The following is a 20,786-nucleotide window of genomic DNA, read 5'->3' as shown; positions in this document are numbered from 1 at the left end:
TGCATAGTGAGCACTTTGAACCCCCAGGTGATTCACAGAAGTTTATAATGCAGAGCAGTGAAAATAAAAAATCTTTTTTTTTCCTAAAAAAAAAATTTTTTAGTTGGCAATTTTTTATTTTCACAAGGGTACTAGGATAAATTGGACCCCAAAAGTTGTTGTCCAGTTTGTCCTGAGTACGCTGGTACCCCATATGTGGGGGGGAACCATTGTTTGGGCACACGTCGGGGCTCGGAAGGGAAGTAGTGACGTTTTGAAATACCGACTTGATCGAATGGTCTGCGGGCATCATGTTACGTTTGCAGAGCCTCTGATGTGCCTAAACAGTGGAAACCCCCCACAAGTGACCCCATTTTGGAAACTAGACCCCCCAAGGAACTTATCTAGATGTGTGGTGAGCACCTTGAACCCCCAAGTGCTTCACAGAAGTTTATAACGCAGAACCGTGAAAATAAAAAATCTTTTTTTTCCTCAAAAAATGATTTTTTAGCCCGCAATTTTTTTATTTTCACAAGGGTAACAGGAGAAATTGGACCCCAAAAGTTGTTGTCCAGTTTGTCCTGAGTACGCTGGTACCCCATATGTGGGGGGGAACCATTGTTTGGGCACACGTCAAGGCTTGGAATGGAAATAGTGACGTTTTGAAATGCAGACTTTGATGGAATAGTCTGCGGTCGTCATTACGTTTGCAGAGCCCCTGATGTGCCTAAACAGTGGAAACCCCCCACAAGTGACCCCATTTTGGAAACTAGACCTTCCAAGGAACGTATGTAAGATGTGTTGTGAGAACTTTGAACCCCCATGTGCTTCACAGAAGTTTATAATGCAGAGACGTGAAAATGAAAAAATCATTTTTTTCCACAAAAATAATTTTTTAGCCCCCAATTTTTTATTTTCCCAAGGGTAACACGAGAAACTAGTCCCCAAAAGTTGTTGGGCAATTTTTCCTGAGTACGCTGATACCTCATATGTTGGGGTAAACCACTGTTTGGGCACACGTCAGGGCTTGGAAGGGAGGGCGCACCGTTTGACTTTTTGAACGCAAAATTGGCTGGAATCAATGGTTGCACCATGTCGCGTTTGGCGACCCCCTGATATGCCTAAACAGTGGAAACCCCACAATTCTAACTCCAACCCTAACCCCAACACACCCCTAACCACAGCCCTAACCCTAACACATCCCTAACCACAAGCCTAACCCTAATTCCAACGCTAACCCTAATTCCAATCCTAAAACTAATTCTAACCCTAATTCCAACCCTAACCCTAATTCAACCCTAACCCTCTTTCCAACCCTAACCCTCTTTCCAACCCTAACCCTCTTTCCAACCCTAACCCTCTTTCCAACCCTAACCCTCTTTCCAATCCTAACCCTCTTTCCAATCCTAACCCTAACCCTCTTTCCAACCCTAACCCTCTTTCCAACCCTAACCCTCTTTCCAACCCTAACCCTAACCCTCTTTTCAACCCTAACCCTCTTTTCAACTCTAACCCTAACCCTAATGGAAAAATAAAAATAAAAATATTTTCTTTATTTTATTAGTTGTGCCTACCTATGGGGGTGATAATCGGGGGGTTTATTTACTTCTTTCATTTTGATCACTGTGAGAGTGATCAAAATGAAAGAATGGAATCTGCAGCCGGCAGATTCGGGTGGGCGCACTGCGCATGCGCCTGCCATTTTCTAAGATGGCGGCGCCCATGAACCGGACCCGCCGGACACCGGGAGCGACAGGGGGACTTAGAAGGTGCCGGGGGAGGTGAGAGGGGGTGAGGGGGTTATCGGATTCTGGCGGGGAGCAGAGGGAATGGGAGGGGGGCAGATGATGACAGCAGTGGCAGATCGCCGCTGTCATTCAGTTGCGGGGGGGCGATCGCCGGTGGGGGGGGTGGAATCGGTGTCTCCAGCCATGTCCGATGCTACAGCAGCATCGGCCATGGCTGGATTGTAATATTTCATCATTTTTCATTGATGAAATATTACTATTGCTCTGATTGGCTGTTTCACTTTTAACAGCCAATCAGAGCGATCGTAGCCACGTGGGGGCGAAGCCACGCCCCCTGTGGCGAAGAACAAAGCCCCCTGTATCTGCGGGTCGGGTGACCTTTCAGTGACCTAGGTCACCCGACCCGCAGGGGGGCTTTAAAGTCATGACGCCACATAGGCGTCATGGGTCGTTCTGGCACGACTTTTCATGACGCCTACGTGGCGTCAAAGGTCGTGAAGGGGTTAATCTTTATTTTCAGTTTTGAGTTTATGATATGCTCGTGCTCCGGGGCGGCCTGTGGGGGGTCTTCATGTGGTACTCTGATTAGGTATTCATCTGTATGGCTTCTGACAGGTCAAAGATCCCTCACTGACCTGCCGCCTATTTTACATACTGCATAGAATAATGTTGGCTTAGAACATTTTTTTTTTTACATCTAGCAAAATGGCACCAGCGACTGCTCAGTAGCATCCAACTCTTACGGGTAGATGCTACTGCGCAAGGGCCGCTGCCATTTTGCTGGAGATAAAAAAAAAAAAAAAATTGGCTGCAGCAAAATACCGGCGCTTGTGCAGTAGCATCTACCAGTAAGAGTTGGATGCTACTGAGCAGGCACTGGCGCCATTTTGCTGGATGAAAAAAATTTTTTCTAAGCAAATAATATTATATGCATTATGTAAAATAGGGGGTAGGTCACTGAGGGATCAGTGACTTGTCATAAGCCCATATTGATGCATATGTAAGCAGAGCACCACATGCCGCCCCGGAGCACGAGCATATCATTGACTCAAAACTACAAATAAAGATTAACAGCAAAAACAAGACGGATTTGATCAACCAATATATACTGATTAAAATGATAGCAGCACCAACCTGACACTGTGTCGTTTACGTAGCACAATCTTGCCGACAGGTTCATAGAATAGAATCGTAGAGTTAGAAGGGACCTCCTGGGCCATTTGGTCCAAACCCCTGCTCAAAGTAGGATTCACTAAATCATCCCAGACAGATGTCTGTCCAGCCTCTGTTTGAAGACTTCTATTGAAGGAGAACTCACCACTTCTCGTGGCAGCTTGTTCCACTCATTGATCACTCTGTCAAAAAGTTTTTTCTAATATCTAATCTGTGTCTCCTCCCATTCAGTTTCATCCCATTGCTTCTAGTCTTTCCTTGTGCAAATGAGAATAAAGTTGATCCTTCTACAATGTGACAGCCCTTGAGATATTTGTAGACAGCTATTAAGTCTCCTCTCAGTCTTCTCTTTTGCAAGCTAAACATTCCCAAATCCTGCAACCTTTCCTCATAAGACAGGGTTTGCAGACCGGTCACCATTCTGTTCGCTCTTTTCAGAACTTGCTGCAGCTTGTTGATGTCTTTTAAAATGTGGCGCCCAAAACTGGACACAATATTCCAGATGAGGTCTGACCAAAGAGGAGTAGAGGGGGATAATGACTTCACGTGATCTAGACAGTATGCTTCTGTTACTACATCCTAGAATTGCATTTGCCTTTTTTGCTGCTGCATCACACTGATGACTCATTCAGTCTGTGATCTATTAGTATACCCAAGTCTTTTTCACATGTGCTGTTGCTTAGGCCTATTCCTCCCATTCTGTATATGCTTTTTTCATTTTTATTGCCCAGATGTAGTATTTTGCATTTTTCCCTGTTAAAAACCATTCTGTTAGTTGCTGCCCACTGATCCAGTTTATTTATATCTTTTTGAATCCTCTCTCTCTCTCTCTTCTCTAGTATTAGCTATCCCTTCTAGCTTTGTGTCATCAGCAAATTTAATCAGTTTACCCTCAATTCCTTCATCTAAATCAATGATAAAGATGTTGAACAATACAGGGCCCAGGACAGAGCCCTGTGGTACCCCACTTGAGACATTCTTCCAACTGGATGTGCAGCCATTTACGACCACTCTTTGGGTCCGATCACCAAGCCAGTTATGAATCCACCTAACAGTTGCCTTGTCCATTCCATACTTAGTCATTTCACTTTAAAGGGAATCTGTCATCAGGGTTTCGCCACCTAATCTGAGAGCAGCATGAAGTAGGGACAGAGAACTTGATCCTATTGATCTGTCACTTTCTGGGCTGCTTGCTATAGCTTTGATAAAATCACTTTTATCAGCAGGAGACTATCACTAGAGGACTAGTAAATGTGCTGCCATGTAGTCCACCATATTCATGAGCTCTGTATAACCCAACACACACCATTGATTGGCAGCTTTCTGTGTACACAAGAGGCAAGAAGCCAGTGGTGTGGGCTGGGTTGTACAGAACTCAGCATTTATAAAAAGGATTGATCTGCAGCAAGTAAAACTTTATCAAAACTGCAGCAAGGAGCCCAATAAGTGATACTTCACTGGAATCAGGGTCTCTGTCCCTAAATAATTAGCAAACTAGTTCAGGAGTCGAAATATTGGGATTGTGCATCGCATGACATCTGAGGTGTGCAATTCCTAATGCATATCCAGACACCATAAATGAATAATACAGCCGTACGCGGAGCAGAGGAGTGAGGTCAGAGTCATAGACGTAAGCTGAGCCGCGTAACTGCTGCCGGGAGTACCAGTAATCACATCACATGGTGAGGTTCCTTCTGGTTTATTGTGATGATGTACAGATATTTACAGGCAAAAGGCTGTGGCGAATCAAGGACACATACAAAGACATTGTACATTTTTTGTATTCTATATGTTGCACACATCCATGTGACCTATGGTGTAAGAGGTTGGCGACCATATTGTACTAATGTGCACGGTTATGTATTAAGTGACCATTAACCCTTTAAGGACCAGAACCTAGCCTAATGCAAACTATTTTGTAACGTTATGGCATAGCACCTGTGATAAAGGTCCGGTAGTGTAAAGATAACAGCCGGGCCACAGAAATCATTATTTTTAATATCAGGCATCCCATGATGGAGACGCGCTAACAAGATTTTTTTTTTCCCCATTATACTTACCGTATATACTCGATTATAAGCCGAGAGTTTCAGCCCATTTTTTTGGGCTGAAAGTCCCCCTCTCGGCTTATATTCGAGTTATATACACCGGGGGGGGGGGGGGGGTCGGAGGGGGATGGAGGGGGGGCGGGGGTGTCAGGTCATACTCACCCGCTCTATGCGCATATTCATGAGTTTTAATGAGCGGTATCACATGACCGCTGAACGCAGGAAGAGAGAGCGCGGAGAAGCTGGGGGCTCAAGAGACAGCGTCAGGACGGGTAAGTATAGCAATACTCACCTGTCCTGTGTCCATGGCTGCTTGCTACTGTCTGTCATCGGTCAGTGACTTCAGACAGCAGAGGGCGTGGTGACGTGATTAGTGCGCGTCGCGCCACCTGCAGTCTGAACGTCACTGACCGATGACGTGGCAGATAGCGGTGAGCAGCCATGGACGCAGGACAGGTGAGTATCCGACACCCAGCGACAGAGAGGTGAGTATGTCATTTTTTTTATTTTTACATGCAGCAGCAGCACATGGGGGAATAATCTAAGGAGCTTCTTATGGGGGTCAGCATATGGGGGAATAATCTAAGGAGCTTCTTATGGGGTCAGCATATGGGGGAATAATCTATGGAGCTTCTTCTGGGGACACCAGATGGGGGAATAATCTAAGGAGCATTTCCCACCCTAGGCTTATACTCGAGTCAATAAGTTTTCCCATTTTTTTGTGGCAAAATTAGGGGGTCGGCTTATACACGGGTCGGTTTATACTCTAGTATATACGGTATTCCCATTTTTTATTTAGAATTTTACTAATTAGGCTTCATTTAGTAAAAACTGCAAAACAAGAAAAGCTGTTTGTGATGCTCATAACAAGTAATCACAAAGCAGCTAAAACCTAAAACCGTAATATATTACTTGATGTCAATATGGCTGCATTACGACCCAAAAGTCGGTGCAAATGCGACCCACTAGTGCGTGATCACGTTCACAATCAATAGATGCGGCCAACAGCTCATAATTTGCAATTTTAAGGTCGGACAAGACTGTCTAACCCTGGCCCATCACTTACAGAACAATTCTGTAGCATCCTTTCTTAGAAATTATTATTGACAATGATAGTGGCAAAGCCCCGTTGTCAATATATTCATACATTTCTATGAAGAAAAATACACACATTTAAAAAGGATCAGACATCTTTGCTGAATTAAAAAATATGGATATTCTTTATTAAAGGGAATCGGACAGCAGCATTTCACATACTATTTATATGCGCATGTAGCTTTTTCAAAGACAAGTCCAGCAATTCCTTCACATGGCCAGTCCACTCCTCAGTTACTAAGAAATCAGTGTTTTTATCTATATGCAAATGAGCCTGTAGATCTGAAGTCTCTGGCACTCCAGCTCTATCTGCCACACAGCACTTCTCCTCCTCCTCCTCCTGCTTGACTGCCTAAAGTTGCACAGAACAGAAGACGCCAGTCAAGCTGTTGGAGGCAAAGCTGGAATGCCAAAGGTTTCAGGTCTACAGCCTCTTTTGCTGATTTCTCAGCAACCGTAGAACGGACAGCCATGTAAAGGAATTGCTGGAATTGTCTCTGAAAGAGCTACACGTGTATATAAATAGTTGGGCGGGCGTCAAGTGCTGCTGAGATTCCTGTATGACATATCAGGGCTGCAAACAAGTCTTTAAAATTTCAACCCCAAAGGAAGTTATGATGGTGGTGATACATGTGGGGCCCTTTATACACCCAGTCCAGATGAAGGACTCAACTTGTGTATATTTTGGACAGAAATCCTATTTTTTTTATATTTTTTTCTTCGGTTGTCTTATGGTTTGCTATTTTTCTACTATAAAGCTGTTTTTTTCCTAAACAAGACACCTCAATACAAAAAAAACATGATCCACATGCTGAAAGATATGGACTAGCTAGGGACACCCTTCTGCCAAAATGCCATACATTAGTATGAAAAGTTCCAGCTCTGGCGGACCTGGCATATCCTTACACTACACTGAGGGCCGTTTATGTAAATGGTAGGCAAGGTTAAGGAAAAATGTATCCTTATATGCTTCTCCAATAAAAGGTCAACGGAGTGCCACGAATAAATAATCCAGACCTGCAGCAATTTCATCCCCATGTTGGCTTATTTTTCCAAGACCCAGCACAGTAATTTGGTCAGTAAGGAGTTAAGACACCTGGAAATCTGCTACCCCGAGACTTTTCATCAGCAGCGTCACAAACCCTCTGATAAGTGGATGTGCTTGATAAAATAAGGCATATATAACAAAGATGGTGGCAACTGCAAAACCAGCATCAGTGATGCTCTCAATCTGTGAAGAGCCGCTCTCCTGCCATCTGAACCTGTTCACCTCTGTTTCATCATTTACAACTTAAAAAAATAAAACGGCTTCTGATTTACATACATATCTATACCTATAAATATATATACCATGTGCCCAAAGGAAGACGACGTGTGAAATGGCACAGCCAGACACAATCCGGAGCTCAGAAGACGTGGACATGGATATGCTCGGTGCTAAGAAGCCGTCCCATTAATGCCGAGAGGTTCTGAACTCCATCCTCAGAGGAAGCCAGGCAGATCTCCATGGGAGTTGAGGTCAGACATAGAAATGTTGGCGAGAGTGGAGCAAATTTTCTCTCTTGTGGTTACATAGGAATGCAATGGGCCTACAGGCCTACAAATTGTCCAGCTTGGCCCTTTTATTGGTTCGAGATAGATGCTGTATGAATAAAAGAAACAGAAACAAACTTATTGTTTTGTAGAATACTAGAGCTGTGCTCTGTACCTTTAAAGAGAACCTGACACTTGCTCAAAAAATTGAGTTAAATATCCTGTAAAAATCCCTGAGCTCACTCCATTGCTAAGATAAACATATTTGTTAATTTTGGAGCGCAATATGTGAAATCTCTGCTTATAGTACAGCTGGGCGTTTCTTCAGTGTCTTTTCTGGAGAAGTGCGCTTTCACTCCTCCCTCCCGGACACTGCTAATCACAGTTCGGCTGCGTCAGATTGCTAGACTGCTGGATCAGCTGCTGAGTTGTGATTGGATTGGCAGCGTCTTGGAAGGAGGGATAAATGTGCATGTCACCAGAGAAGACCCTGAAGAAATGCCTAGCTGCACTTTCAACAGATATTTCACATACTACGCTCCAAATTAACCAATGTGGACACCTCTTAAAAGGAGTGTTCCAGCGCAAAACTGAAAAAAAAAAAAAAAAAAGGGCCAGACTTAGGGGCTCAGAGATTTTTGCATGGTATTTAACTCATTTTTTTATATAGTGACAGGTCATCTAAGCTTGGAGCTTAATAGACTGTAAATAGAGAATGTCATACACATTTATCATCTTGCTTCTTTTACTCTTTCCTCCTGACCTCCTTAGGGTATGTGCACAGCTTAAAGGGGTTGTTTGGTCAAAATCGATAAGTCTGCAGTCATTCGCACGGTGCGCTGCGGGGGTTCGGCAGCTTCTGAGCTGGGACCGGAGGGTATGTAATGGAAGTATTATACATACCATACGTCTAGCCAGAGCCAGTCTCAACTAGTGACGTGGCCGGCAAGTGAGCGTGGCCGACTAGAGGGCACAGTCTCTCTCCATACAAGTGTATGGAACAAGACTATGCCCACTGGATAGGCTCTGGCCGGGAACATGCTTATATACTATAAGCATATCAAAAACCGGCGAATCCCCAACAGTGCACAGTGTGGCGCTGGGGGATTAATGAGTCTGCAGACACACAGAGTGCACTTTACACTATGTTTTTCCAGCTTAAGAAACACGTTTTGGTGCACAAATGTGTGCAGTAAATATCGCATGCAAAAACCTTTATTGCTGCTTAGGTGCAAATACTGTGCTTGCTCTGGCAGTTGCCATGGTAATATTAACAAGACTTCATGAACAGTTAGTCTGCTACTTAGATTGCGGCCAAATTAGACAGACTATTTCCGCAGACAACCTTCTAAATGAGACCCCCTGGAGTGTTTAATAAGGCTGGGTGATTTGTGTTTTCATGGTATTATGCTTGGTTCCAGGTGTTATGGAGTTAAGTTGCATGCTTGCACCGTAACAGGGGCGGCAACCAATGGTGGTGAAGCCTGCTGCCCCAGGATCCAGCTGATTGGAGAGAAAAAAAAAGTGCGGGAAGAATGGGTTTATAAATAGCTCTGTCAGACAGCTCAGCTGATTGTCTGACAGGAATCAAAGAAGAGACGCCAGGGGCGAGCAGTGGCTTAGGAATTGTCTGTCTGCTCCCTATGCTACACAAGATACTGTGTCTGGTGAGGAGGATTCTGCCATTGAACAAGTTTTGTGTGGATGCTGTTCCTATCCTGTCAGAGATGCAGACCAGAGTGTATATTACGAGAAGTAAGAGGAAGATCAAGGTTTTACTCACCCCTTCCTGGAGTCCGAAGGCAGGACAGCCGCTTATTACAAGGCAAGGAGAAGGCACCAAGAAATGATCTGCAAGTACAACTGCAGCCGGTGGCCTGTCCAGAGCGGTGCTGGCTGCCGAGAACCTGCGAGTTTTACAGGTCTCCTCACACAGTGCTCTCCTGATCGCACAAAAACTTGGAGCGGGACCAGGACCTCTCTCTGAGTCATGGAGGATGGGAACTGTCGAACATGGGAGCAGAGGAGGGGCACGGCCCTGAAGTTGCTGAAGTCAGATCCAGCCGCAGGTTACTAAAGCATCATCCCTCTTTGGAGCACCGTGGGATTGCTGCAGCATTGAGAGCGTGGAGGTCTCCGGGGCAGTCATCTGTGGAACTCCTGGAGGACCAGTGCCCAGGCACATCTGTCCCCTGACACGGGGCTCCAGCCCGGATGGACCAGTCCTTAGGAGGTTGTGAGCACACATGTAATGATACTGTTTTAGCTGATGTTATTTTGCATGGTTTGTGCGTATTGTGTGAGAGGTGCTGAAGCAGAGAGAAGGGGTGCCTGCTGGTGTGTCTGCCCCTGGGGTGGACAGAGCGAAAGGGGTGCCTGAGTCTGGTCACAGGGAGGCATTGACTGGCAGGGTGGCACCTCTTGGGTTCACCTTGGTAAGTCAGTGATGGAGAGCATTTGGAGTGGGTAGTATGTGGATGTCTTTTCCCCGCTTCCTTCTGGCCGGGAACAGATGCTAAAAACTGTTTCAGACGAGCCTGAGGCTGAATGGGATAAGAATAAATATTTTAAATTCTTTCATAACTGGCTGCAGGCATTCTCGTTTTTTGCATCTGTCCTGGGAGAACGTTACCATGTGGTTTCCTTTGGCATTTTGATGCCATCTTAGATGCACGTTGCAGATTTGGCGGGAATGCATGTCTGTTATATGACGAGGCCTTTCGTCAGAAGATGACCGTGCATTCTTCTGCCCAATGAGGGCTTTAAAAGATGTAGGCTTATGGCTTACCCTCATGTTGCCTCAGCGCTCAGGCTTTGTTAAACTGGCAGGGAGTCAGTCTATGAGTAATGGGGCCTGTTTTGCCTACTATGAGGGTTCATGTAAGTGGCAGGGGAATTGCCGCTTTAAACACAAATGCTCCTTTTTTGGTGGCTGACAGGACATGGCGAAATGTTTTTAAGAAACATGGTCAGCTTTCCATGGCTAGGACGTTACCCCGACAGGCGGATGGCCAATCTGCTCAGTAATGGTGTTGAGGTTGGTTTTTGGGTACCAAATGTTTAAGGCCAGGGTGTCAAGATGGTTGATAACTTGTCTTCTGTGACTCCTCCGGTACAGGTGGTTTCTGCGTCATAATGTTAAAGAATTGGAGTTGGATAGGATTGCAGGACCGTATTGTCAGCCTCCTTTCAGTGATTTTCGGATCTCTCCTTTAGGGGTAGTCCCCAAAAAAAGAGGCAGGTAGTTTTTTTCGTATTATCCATCACCTGTCTTTTCCGTACGGACAATCTTTGAATGATGAAATTGGTGCAGATTTGGTCTCAGTAAGTTATGCAGCATTTGATGGGGCTGCCGAGTTGTTTCGTCGGTTCGGTAATCGTGCCCTTATGGCGAAAGCCGACATTAAATCTGCCTTTTGATTGCTTTCGGTGAACCCTTCTGGTTTTTGATTCCTCAGGGTTTTTCTTTGAGGGTAGTTTTTATTTTGACAAGTGCCTCCCCATGGTTTTTCGTTTTCCTGTTTCTATTTTGAATCTTTTTCTGTTGGGTTGTGCAGGATTACCGTATTTTTCGGACCATAAGACGCACTTTTTTCCCCAAAAAATTTTTGGGGAAAGTGGGGGGTGCGTCTTATGGTCGCAATGTTCCTACCTCCGAGGCTGGTGCGGGTGCCGCGGGGCTCTGTAGTGTGGTGGTGGCAGCGGGCTGTGCTCCGGTGAAGAGGTAGTGGCTCTCTGTGCTCCGGTGCAGGGGCGGCAGCTCCGCCGGCATTTCCTCCAAGCCTGGAGGCCCCCGCACATCCCTTGCTGGCCGCCGCCATGTTGCAGTGGCCTCCGGGAGCATGGACGCCGGAAAGATGGCCGCCGGTCCGGGGACGGCGCATGCGCATGTTCAGATCTTGTCCAGAGAGCCGCCACCCTCACACCAAGGAGCCCAGCTGCCCCAGCACAGCCCTGCTGCCCCAGCCCAGCTGCCCCAGCTGCCCCAGCACAGCACAGCTCACCTGCCCCAGCACAGCTGCCCCAGCACAGCCCACTTTCCCCAGCCCAGCTGCCCCAGCACAGCCCACTTGCCCCAGCCCAGCTGCCCCAGCACAGCCCTCCTGCCCCAGCACAGCCCAGCTGCCCCAGCCCACCTGCCCCAGCACAGCTGCCCCAGCCCCAGCACAGCTGCCCCAGCACAGCCCACTTGCCCCAGCACAGCTGCCCCAGCACAGCCCAGCGCAGCTGCCCCAGTACAGCCCAGCTGCTCCAGCACAACCAACCTGCCCCAGCACCGAGCCGCCACCGCACGAGCCTGGACCACTGAATGACCCCTGTGACCACTCCTCCACCTGTGCCGGATCCCATTTGACACATTATTATTTTTTTACCTATTTTCCTTCTGAAAATTGGGGTGCGTCTTATAGTCCGAAAAATACGGTAATTTCCCATGGGACGGGGGGTGTTACATTATTTAGATAATTTTTTGTTTATGGGTTCATCGGTTTGTAGTGTTATGTTGCATAAATTGTTGACTTTATGCCATTGCTTGGTGTGCCTTGCCTTGGCTGCCAAGAAAACTGTTTTGTCCTGTGAGCGCTTAGAATTCTTGGGTATTATTATGGATTCCAGGACAAAGGAATGTAGTCTTCCTTTGGATAAGGTGTCAAGATTGCAGAAGGCGATTATCAAAATTCTTGGTAAGGATAAATGTTTATTGCGTGAATTGCAATCTTTGCTGGAGTTTTAAAATTTTTGCGCTACGCATTATCCTGATGGGGCATGTTATTCCCCGGCAACTGTACGATGCCACCAGGGGAATTCGGTCCCCCCGAGCTCACATCAGACTCTCTGCAGGCGTTAAGGATGACCTAAGGGTTTGGCTGCATTTTTTGGTATTCGTTTAATGGTCGTTTAATGTCATTCAGAAAGATTTTGTTTCCTCTGATGAGGTGATGCTTTTCATATTTGCTACTGGCAGCTTAGGTTATGGTGCTCTGCTGGGCTTTCATTGGTCGGCAGAGGCTTGGCGTGTGGCCTGGCACAGGTCAGGTTTGAATAAAAAATTATAGTGCTATTGTGAGATTGTTTCCGGTCCCGGTGGCTTTGACACTGTGGGGTTAGATGTTGTTGATCAGGAGGTTAATCCTTTTTTCGGATGCTATGGGGGTGGATTTTGTGTTGACCGTTTTATCTTATAAAATTCTCATGGGTCCCTGGTCTGCTTTGGAAACTGGCTCGTCTATTTTGCAGTGCAATATTTGGCTGAGGGCGTGGCATATTCCCGGTAAATGTAATGTATTAGCTGAGTGCCTTTCTCACCAGCAGGTGTGGGAGCTTCACCTCTTGCACCCAGACGCAGATCCAGAAGGCTCCCCTTGCCACCCACACCTTGGGACGTAATGGGGTATAATAGAAAGGCTTATTAACAGTTCCTTGGCTCCGTCTACTTGGAGAGATTATGCTTCAGCCTGGGGCCGTTTGGGTGGAGTTTTTATAGGGCGAGAAGCTTTATTTTTAATAGTGGTAATTTAAGGGTGTCGCTTCTTTTTTGTGAAGTGGTCGGTTGCTAAGGGAGCGAGCCATGTCTCTTTGGCCAAAGCCTTGGCCGGAATTTCATTTTTTTCTCAATACTGTACTGTTATGCGGATTTGTCTGATTTTTTCCCCATTGAACAACATCTTAAGGGACTTAAGTAAGCTACCTTTAAGCCGGACATACGACGGCTGTTTTCCATTCCACTGCAAGTGATGGGTTGCCCTTGAGCTTGTTTGTATGAATGAATTTGAAGCCCATTTGTGCAAATCAGCCTTCGTTCTTGCATTTTTTTTGCGGCTTTGCGAGTCTGGGAACTTCTTTCTTACAGCAGGCAACGTAATAAGGTTTGCTTATAAACGATGTCTCTTTTTGTAAAAGCGCAGTCTTGCTTCGAATTTTTCTATCCAAGTTGGATCATTTGGGCAAGGGAACCTGGATTCGATTGTGTACCATTGAGGGGTTTTGTCTTTACCCAGTAGCGAACCTCAGGCGATGGTGCGTAGTAGGACCTTCTGGTTTGGGCCCCCTTGTCATACACCAATGTGGTGTTCCTGCTTCCGATTTTCAGTTTATGTCGGTGTTTGAAATGGTGTTTAATCCAACTGAATTTAGATAATGAAAGGATCACTTCTCACTCCTTTCGAATTGGGGCTGCAACGGTCGCAGCCAAGTTGGGCTTGAGTATCCAAAAATTTCAGGACTTAGGGAGGTGGAAGTCCGAATGTGTATGGCTTTATATAAGACCTAACCTGTTCAGAGTTTAACTTATTTTTGATGTTCTTTAGGCCAGAGGAGTATTTGGATTTTGGGACACTCATTCGTACATCGGGCCCAGATGTGAGATGCCCGACGAGTTTACTCAGTCTCTTTCGTGTGATCTGTCACAGGTGTCAGTGGTATGGTATGGAATGTGATGGGAGGATTTGGTTCTTATTGTTAAGAAACTTTCTTTGTTTTACACTTCTCCTGATTTACTCATAATCCTTTTTGAAATCCTTTTTTCCTGACTGTTGTATCGTATTTTCAGAGATCGTTCCGAGACTTTTTTGGAAAACCGTTACTACAAAATTTATGGAAAAAATCTGGAGAAGGGTCAATAAGGCATTGGAAAGGTTATGACGGATGTGGGTGATGGTTCATACCGGCACGTGGTCCTTGAAGGTTTCCTGGACGGTCTGTATTGACAGGATGGGGTTCAATTATCGGTTTAAACATTTTTAATTTGGGTTTTCAAAATATTTTGGAGAAAATGGCTGTGGTGTTTTGGGGTGGGGGCCTAGCATATTCTATGTTAGTCCGTTTGGAAAAATCCCCCAACGTGCTTGGGGGGATTCTGGTTATGGTATATGGTAATTTAAAGTTGATGGAATGGTGTTTAATTTAAGTATGGATTAAAAGTGTTATTTAAGGTCATTTATTTATTCACTAGATTATGGCCCGATGCTATCGCATCGAGAGGATGCGATAGCATCACACCTCTTGCCATGTTAACCCTCAACACACACACTCCTCTCACTCTTTCACTCCACATACGACCCCTTCTCTCACTCCGTCTCTCATACTCCCGCCATCATCGCCGCTGCTCCACGATCCCCGACATCTTCTTCCGCCGGCGCCATCCTGGATCCAGACGTTGTCCACGCCGGCGACATGTTCTTGCGGCGACGCCATCTTGAGTATCGTGAAATCCCACGATAGTCAAGATGGCGTCGCCGGAAGAACAACGTGGACGACGTCGGGATCCAAAAATGGCGTCGGCGAAATCTCGCGAGTTTTCGCCGACGCCATTTTGGATCCCGACGTCGTCCTCGCCGGCGACATGTTCTTGCGGCGACGCCATCTTGAGTATCGCGGGATTTCGCGGATCCAAAATAGCATCGCCGCAGGAACATGTCGCCGACGTGGATGCCGTCGGGATCCAAAATGGCGTCGGCGAAATCTCGCGAGATTTCGCAGACGCCATTTTGGATCCCGACGTCCTCCACACCGGCGACATGTTCTTGCGGCGACGCCATCTTGACTATCGCGTGATTTCGCGGATCCAAAATGGCGTCGCCGAAAGAACATGTCGCCGGCGTGGAGGACGTCTGCATCCAGGATGGCGCCGGCGGAAGAAGATGTCGGGGATCGTGGATCAGCGGCGATGACGGCGTGAGTATGAGAGACGGAGTGAGAGAAAGGGTCGTATGTGGAGTGAAAGAGTGAGTGGAGATGGTGAAAGGTGAGAGGACTGTGTGTGTGTTGAGGGTTAACATGGAAAGAGGTGTGCGGTGACGTCACCGGTTACAACTGGACGGAAGTTGTTACAACCGGAAGTTGCTTAGGGCATTTATTATTATAGATGGTTATTAAAAGTATTGTAACCCTTAATAAAAATGCCACAGCCATTTTATGCCAAAGAAGTGTCAAAGTGTGTTTATTTCAGGTTAATTAAAATTCAGTAGTTCATGTAGGTTTTGTGCTACCATGTGTATTCAGCTGGATAAATACAAATGTGCAGTTAGGCAGGTGTCAGGGAGTGAAAGGATCAGCCATGTTGTATTTTCAATATGCCTAATCCTGTGTTCATGAAAGAGACAACCTGCCATCAGAAGTCCTCTGCAGCAACTCATTCCCCTTGGCAAATTTGAGAGTGCATGTGTATGGGGGAACGGAAGGGATAGCTGTAGGCTCACCTTTGTGAAAAGTGTCTGGCAACCTTTAGTGCATGATTATCTTCACTGTAAGGTCTTCATGGATTTACAATAGAAGGAAGAAAACAGTCTCTACAGAGCCACCTTTAGACATGTACTCTGAGGCCCTGTGCTCACGGTGCGGTTTCTACCGCGGATCCGCAGCAGATTTGCCGCTGCGGATCTGCAGCAGAACTGCAGGTGATGTACAGTACCATTATAGCAAATGAAAAAAAAAAAAAAAATGCTGTGCACACGCTGCGGATTTTTCCGCGCGGTTTTTGTGTGGTAAAAAAAGGAGATTTTTGTGTACTCACCGTAAAATCTCTTTCTCTTAGCCTTTAATTGGGGGACACAGAACCTTGGGTGTTATGCTGCTGTCCACTAGGAGGCGATACTATGCATAATCTAAAAAAGATTAACTTTGGCTCCTCCTCTGCAGTATACACCCCTGGACGGCGTCAGCCTTCTCCAGTTTTGTGCCAAAGCATAAGGAGGAACGTAACCAAATAACAATCATGCCTGTAAGAAGGCTCCTATGTACGAGCTCAAAGAACAATATGAGAACTCAACAGGAAACAACGGCCCGTAAGGGCAACAGGGTGGGAGCTGTGTCCCCCAATTAAAGGCTAAGAGAAAGAGATTTTACGGTGAGTACACAAAAATCTCCTTTACTCTGTCGCCTAATTGGGGGACACAGAACCTTGGGACGTCCCAAAGCAGTCCCTGGGTGGGAAGCAGTGGACGAATATTGTGCTGACAGTCCCCTAGACTTGGGGTACTGCCGCCTGCAGAACCAGTCTACCCAGGCTCGCATCTGCTGAGGACTGGGTATGAACACTGTAGTGTTTCGTAAACGTGTGTAGGCTAGTCCAAGTGGCCGCCTTGCACACTTGTTGTGCCGAAGCCTGATTCCGAATGGCCCAGGAGGCCCCTACTGCCCGTGTAGAGTGTGCCGTGATACCGGCCGGAAGAGGGGAACTGTTAAGTCGGTAGGCCTCATGTATGGTGGACCTGATCCACCTGGCAAGGGTAGCCTTGGAAGCCGGCAACCCCTTGCGACTACCTTCCGGAAGAATGAAGAGGGAATCAGATTTCCGGAAAGGTGCAGTCCTGGACACATAAATCTGCAATGCTCTGACGAGGTCAAGCGTATGCAGAGCCTTCTCCACTCTATGAACCAGAACCGGGCAAAGGGAAGGCAGTGAAATCTCTTCATTAAGGTGAAAGTTGGACACAACCTTCGGAAGGAAGGATGGTACCATGCGGAGAACCACCTTGTCCTGGTGAAAGGCTAGGAAAGGCCGTCTGCAGGAAAGTGCTGACAATTCCGACACTCTGCGTAACGAGGTGATCGCCACTAGAAAAACCACTTTGAGACAGAATGGAGAGTGGAACTCCTCTAAGAGGTTCGAAGGGTGGAGCTTGCAATGCTGTCAGGACCAGATTGAGGTCCCACGTATCCAGCGGACGTTTGTAGGGAGGAACCAATCGGAAAACTCCCTGGATGAAAGTCCTTACTTGCGGTTTAATAGCAATGCGCTTTTGAAAAAGGACTGAAAGCGCCGACACCTGACTCTTAAGCGAACTTAAGGATAGCTTGGCATCTAGGCCTGATTGAAGAAAACCTAGTACCTTCGGGAGGGAATAAGGGAGTGGGACTTGTCCATGAGATTCGCACCAAGAAAAGAAAGCTCTCCAGGTACAATAATAGAGCTTGGCGGAGGCAGGCTTCCTTGCCCTGATCATAGTTGCAATGACTGCCGGTGAAAAACCTGCCTGGGTTAGAATCCAGGTTTCAAGGGCCATGCCGTCAAATTGAGAGCCCCTGAATTCTGGTGGAAGAACGGACCTTGAGACAGAAGGTCGTGACGGTCGGGTAGACGCCAGGGGGCGTCTGCCGTAAGTTGCACGATGTCGGCGTACCAAGTACGTCTGGGCTAGTCTGGCGCGATGAGGATGGTTGGAACTCCCTCTTGCTTGATCTTCCTCACGACCCTGGCGATTAGGGGGAGGGGTGGAAAAATGTACAGGAGTCGGAACTGGGACCAGTCCTGGACCAGGGCATCCGCTCCGAGCGACCGCGGGTCGTGTGTCCTGGCCATGAAATTGGGGACCTTGGTATTGAGATGGGATGCCATTAGGTCCACATCCGGGGTTCCCCAGCGTTGACAGATCTGGTAAAAAATCTCGGGATGGAGAGACCACTCCCCCGAGTCCATTCCTTGCCTGCTGAGGAAGTCGGCTTCCCAGTTTTCTACACCCGGAATGTGTGCCGCAGAAAGTACCGACCTTGTGTCTTCCGCCCAGCGGAGGATATGAGCCACTTCTCTCATCGCCTGGGCACTGCGGGTCCCGCCTTGGTGGTTCACGTATGCCACAGCCGTGGCATTGTCCGACTGTATCCGTATGTGCGAGGCTGCAAGCAAGTGATGAAATGCTCTCAGTGCCAAGAGAATGGCCCCGATTTCCAGAACATTGATAGGCAATGTCACTTCCCTGGGTGACCACTTGCCCTGTGATGTAGGTGTACCGCCCCCCAGCCTGTCAGGCTTGCATCGGTAGTCAGGATCTTCCATTGTCCTGAGAGGAATGGCTTCCCTCGTGTAAGCGAGTTTGGTTTGAGCCACCAATGCAGGGACCTCCTGGTTGATGACGTCAACCTGAACTCCCTGTCGAGGGAGAGAGGGTTCCTGTCCCAAGATCTGAGTATGGCTAGTTGAAGGACCCTGAGGTGAAACTGGGCAAATGGCACTGCCTCTATTGCTGCTGCCATCCTGCCGAGGATTCTCATGGCAAACCGGAGAGATCGAGGAGGACTGCGAAGGAGTGTGCGAACTCCCAGACGGATGGCCAGTGTCTTGTCCTTGGGAAGGAGCACCAGGCCCCTGGCGGTGTTGAATACCATTCCCAGGAATGTTAGAGTCCGAGTTGGGATGGTCGACTAGCCATCCCAGGCGACTCAGAGTGTCTAGAGTGATTGAGACACTGACCTCGCAGTCTTTGAAAGTGGGAGACTTGACAAGGAGGTCGTCCAGGTACGGGACGACTAGGATGCCTCTTGAGTGCAGGACGTCCATGGTGGCAGCCATGACTTTGGTGAACGTTCTTGGAGCCGTGGCGAGTCCGAACGGAAGGGCGACAAACTGGTAGTGGTTTTGGTTGACCGCGAACCTGGGAAACCTCTGGTGGGCGGGAGCAATTGGTATGTGGAGATACGCATCCTGTATGTCTATGGAGGCGAGGTATTCTCCCTGCTCCATGGATGCAATGATGGACCGGAGGGACTCCATGCGGAAATGACGGACCCGTACGTAATTGTTGAGCTGTTTTAGGTCCAGTATGGGTCGGACGCCGCCTCCTTTCTTGGGGACTACGAACAAATTTGAGTAGAATCCTCGGAATCTCTCGTTCGCGGGAACCGGCACCACAACTCCTGATTGAAGGAGAGAGGAAACCGCTTGGTGGAAAACACGAGCCTTTTCTGGTGGTGTTGGAGGAACAGAAAGGAAGAACCGGTTCGGTGGAACGGAAGTGAACTCTATCTTGTATCCGGAAGACACTATTTCCCTGACCCACCTGTCTTCTGTAATAGGCAGCCAGACTTGCTGAAAGAGTAAAAGTCGGCCGCCTACTGGTGGGGTGTCTTCCGGAGGTCTCGAGTCATGATGAAGTGAAGTTTTGAGGTTTTCCTCCCTTGGGTTTCGCTTGGCCTGCTTTCGACTGCCAAGCCCTGTCCGGTCGCTGCTGCGTCCGTGGGTTGTCTCTGCGTGGAGAACGGTTGCGGTTTTGCACTGGGCGCGAAACGGACCAGCCTGAGGAATTCCGAAAGGATCGGAATCGCGTCTGGTTTCTTCGTTTAAACGTGCGTTTCGGTTTTAGTTGAGGGAGAGAGGTACTCTTACCCCCAGTGGCATTGGCTATCATGGTGTCCAACTTTTCGCCGAAAAGTCTTCCAGTAATATACGGAAGTCGCGTGAGGGACTTCTTTGAGGCCGCATCTGCTTTCCATTCTCGCAGCCAGAGGATGCGTCGGATCGTGATGGCGTTAGATGCTATTCCCGCTACACCTCTGGCAGAATCCAGGGCTGCATGAATCATGTAGTCTGCTACCACTGCCATCTGGACCGCTTGGTCCGAGAGTTCAGGATTTGAAGCCTGAAGACCCTCCTGTAGTTTTTTGGCCCAAGCCAGGATGGCCTTGGCTGCCCAAACTGAAGCAAATGCAGGGCCCAGAGAGGCGCCTGCCGCTTCGAAAATAGAACGAGCCATGCGTTCTACTTGCCGGTCTGCTGCGTCCCTGAGGGTTGAGCTATCCGGCAGAGAGAGTAAAGTCTGCGCTGCTAGCCTAAAAACCGGAGGGTCCACTTCAGGTGGATCTGTCCATTGTTTGATGTCTTTCTGTGGGAAGGGGTACTTCGCTTCCAAATATTTGCGATTAGCGAATTTTTTGTCAGGCTGCGCAAACTGTTTGGTAAGTATTTTCTCAAACTCATCGTGATTAGGGAAGACCTTAGGTGGTTTTTGAACACTTTCGAAGCAAATCCTATGTTCTGGGACTTCCGGGGGCGACTCTGGAATTTTTAGCACCCGATGAATGGCAGAAATTATGTCCTCAACTAGCGCTGTATTGCTAGGGGGAGAAGGTACCACGGACCTGACCATTTCATTATCTGAGTCGGAGTCACAGATGCCCTCCGAATCCTGTGCCTCGCTAAGGTGATCCCTGGAGGGCGACCTGGGGCGGGGGTCTTCTGTGGTGGGGGATCCCTGTGGTAAATTGCACTGTCTGTCTGTGGCAGGGGACTGCCCAGGAGACCTGGAATGATGCTGTCTCTCCCTAGAGGGGGACGACCTTGTGCTATAGTGCGACTTAGGTGATCGAGACCTGTGGGTCCGCTTACGTCTGTGAGAGTCGGAAGAAGCATGTTCCTGAGACAAGCTGTCCGTTTGCTGTGTACCGTCCATAGCCGGGGCCCGACTCTGCAGAGCTTGCAGTAATGTAGCAGTTAGGTTGT

The 20,786-nt window shown here is 47.7% G+C and overlaps 1 protein-coding gene across 1 annotated transcript in view; it reads right to left on the bottom strand.

The window, feature by feature from the left end:
* Positions 1-4,583: 4,583 nt before the first annotated feature.
* DHX35 (DEAH-box helicase 35) overlaps positions 4,584-20,786 on the bottom strand; it is an 84,334-nt gene continuing 68,131 nt past the window's right edge. Inside the window, exon 22 of the mRNA XM_073555352.1 lies at positions 4,584-7,685. Coding sequence (XP_073411453.1) covers positions 7,641-7,685 — 45 coding nt within the window. The 3' untranslated portion in view covers positions 4,584-7,640. The remainder of the gene's footprint in view (positions 7,686-20,786) is intronic.

Source organism: Dendrobates tinctorius, unplaced genomic scaffold (assembly GCF_039654945.1).
Source record: "Dendrobates tinctorius isolate UK_male_01 unplaced genomic scaffold, ASM3965494v1 ptg000223l, whole genome shotgun sequence".
Taxonomy (NCBI): domain Eukaryota; kingdom Metazoa; phylum Chordata; class Amphibia; order Anura; family Dendrobatidae; genus Dendrobates; species Dendrobates tinctorius.
This window is presented reverse-complemented; position numbering and strand designations above follow the sequence as displayed.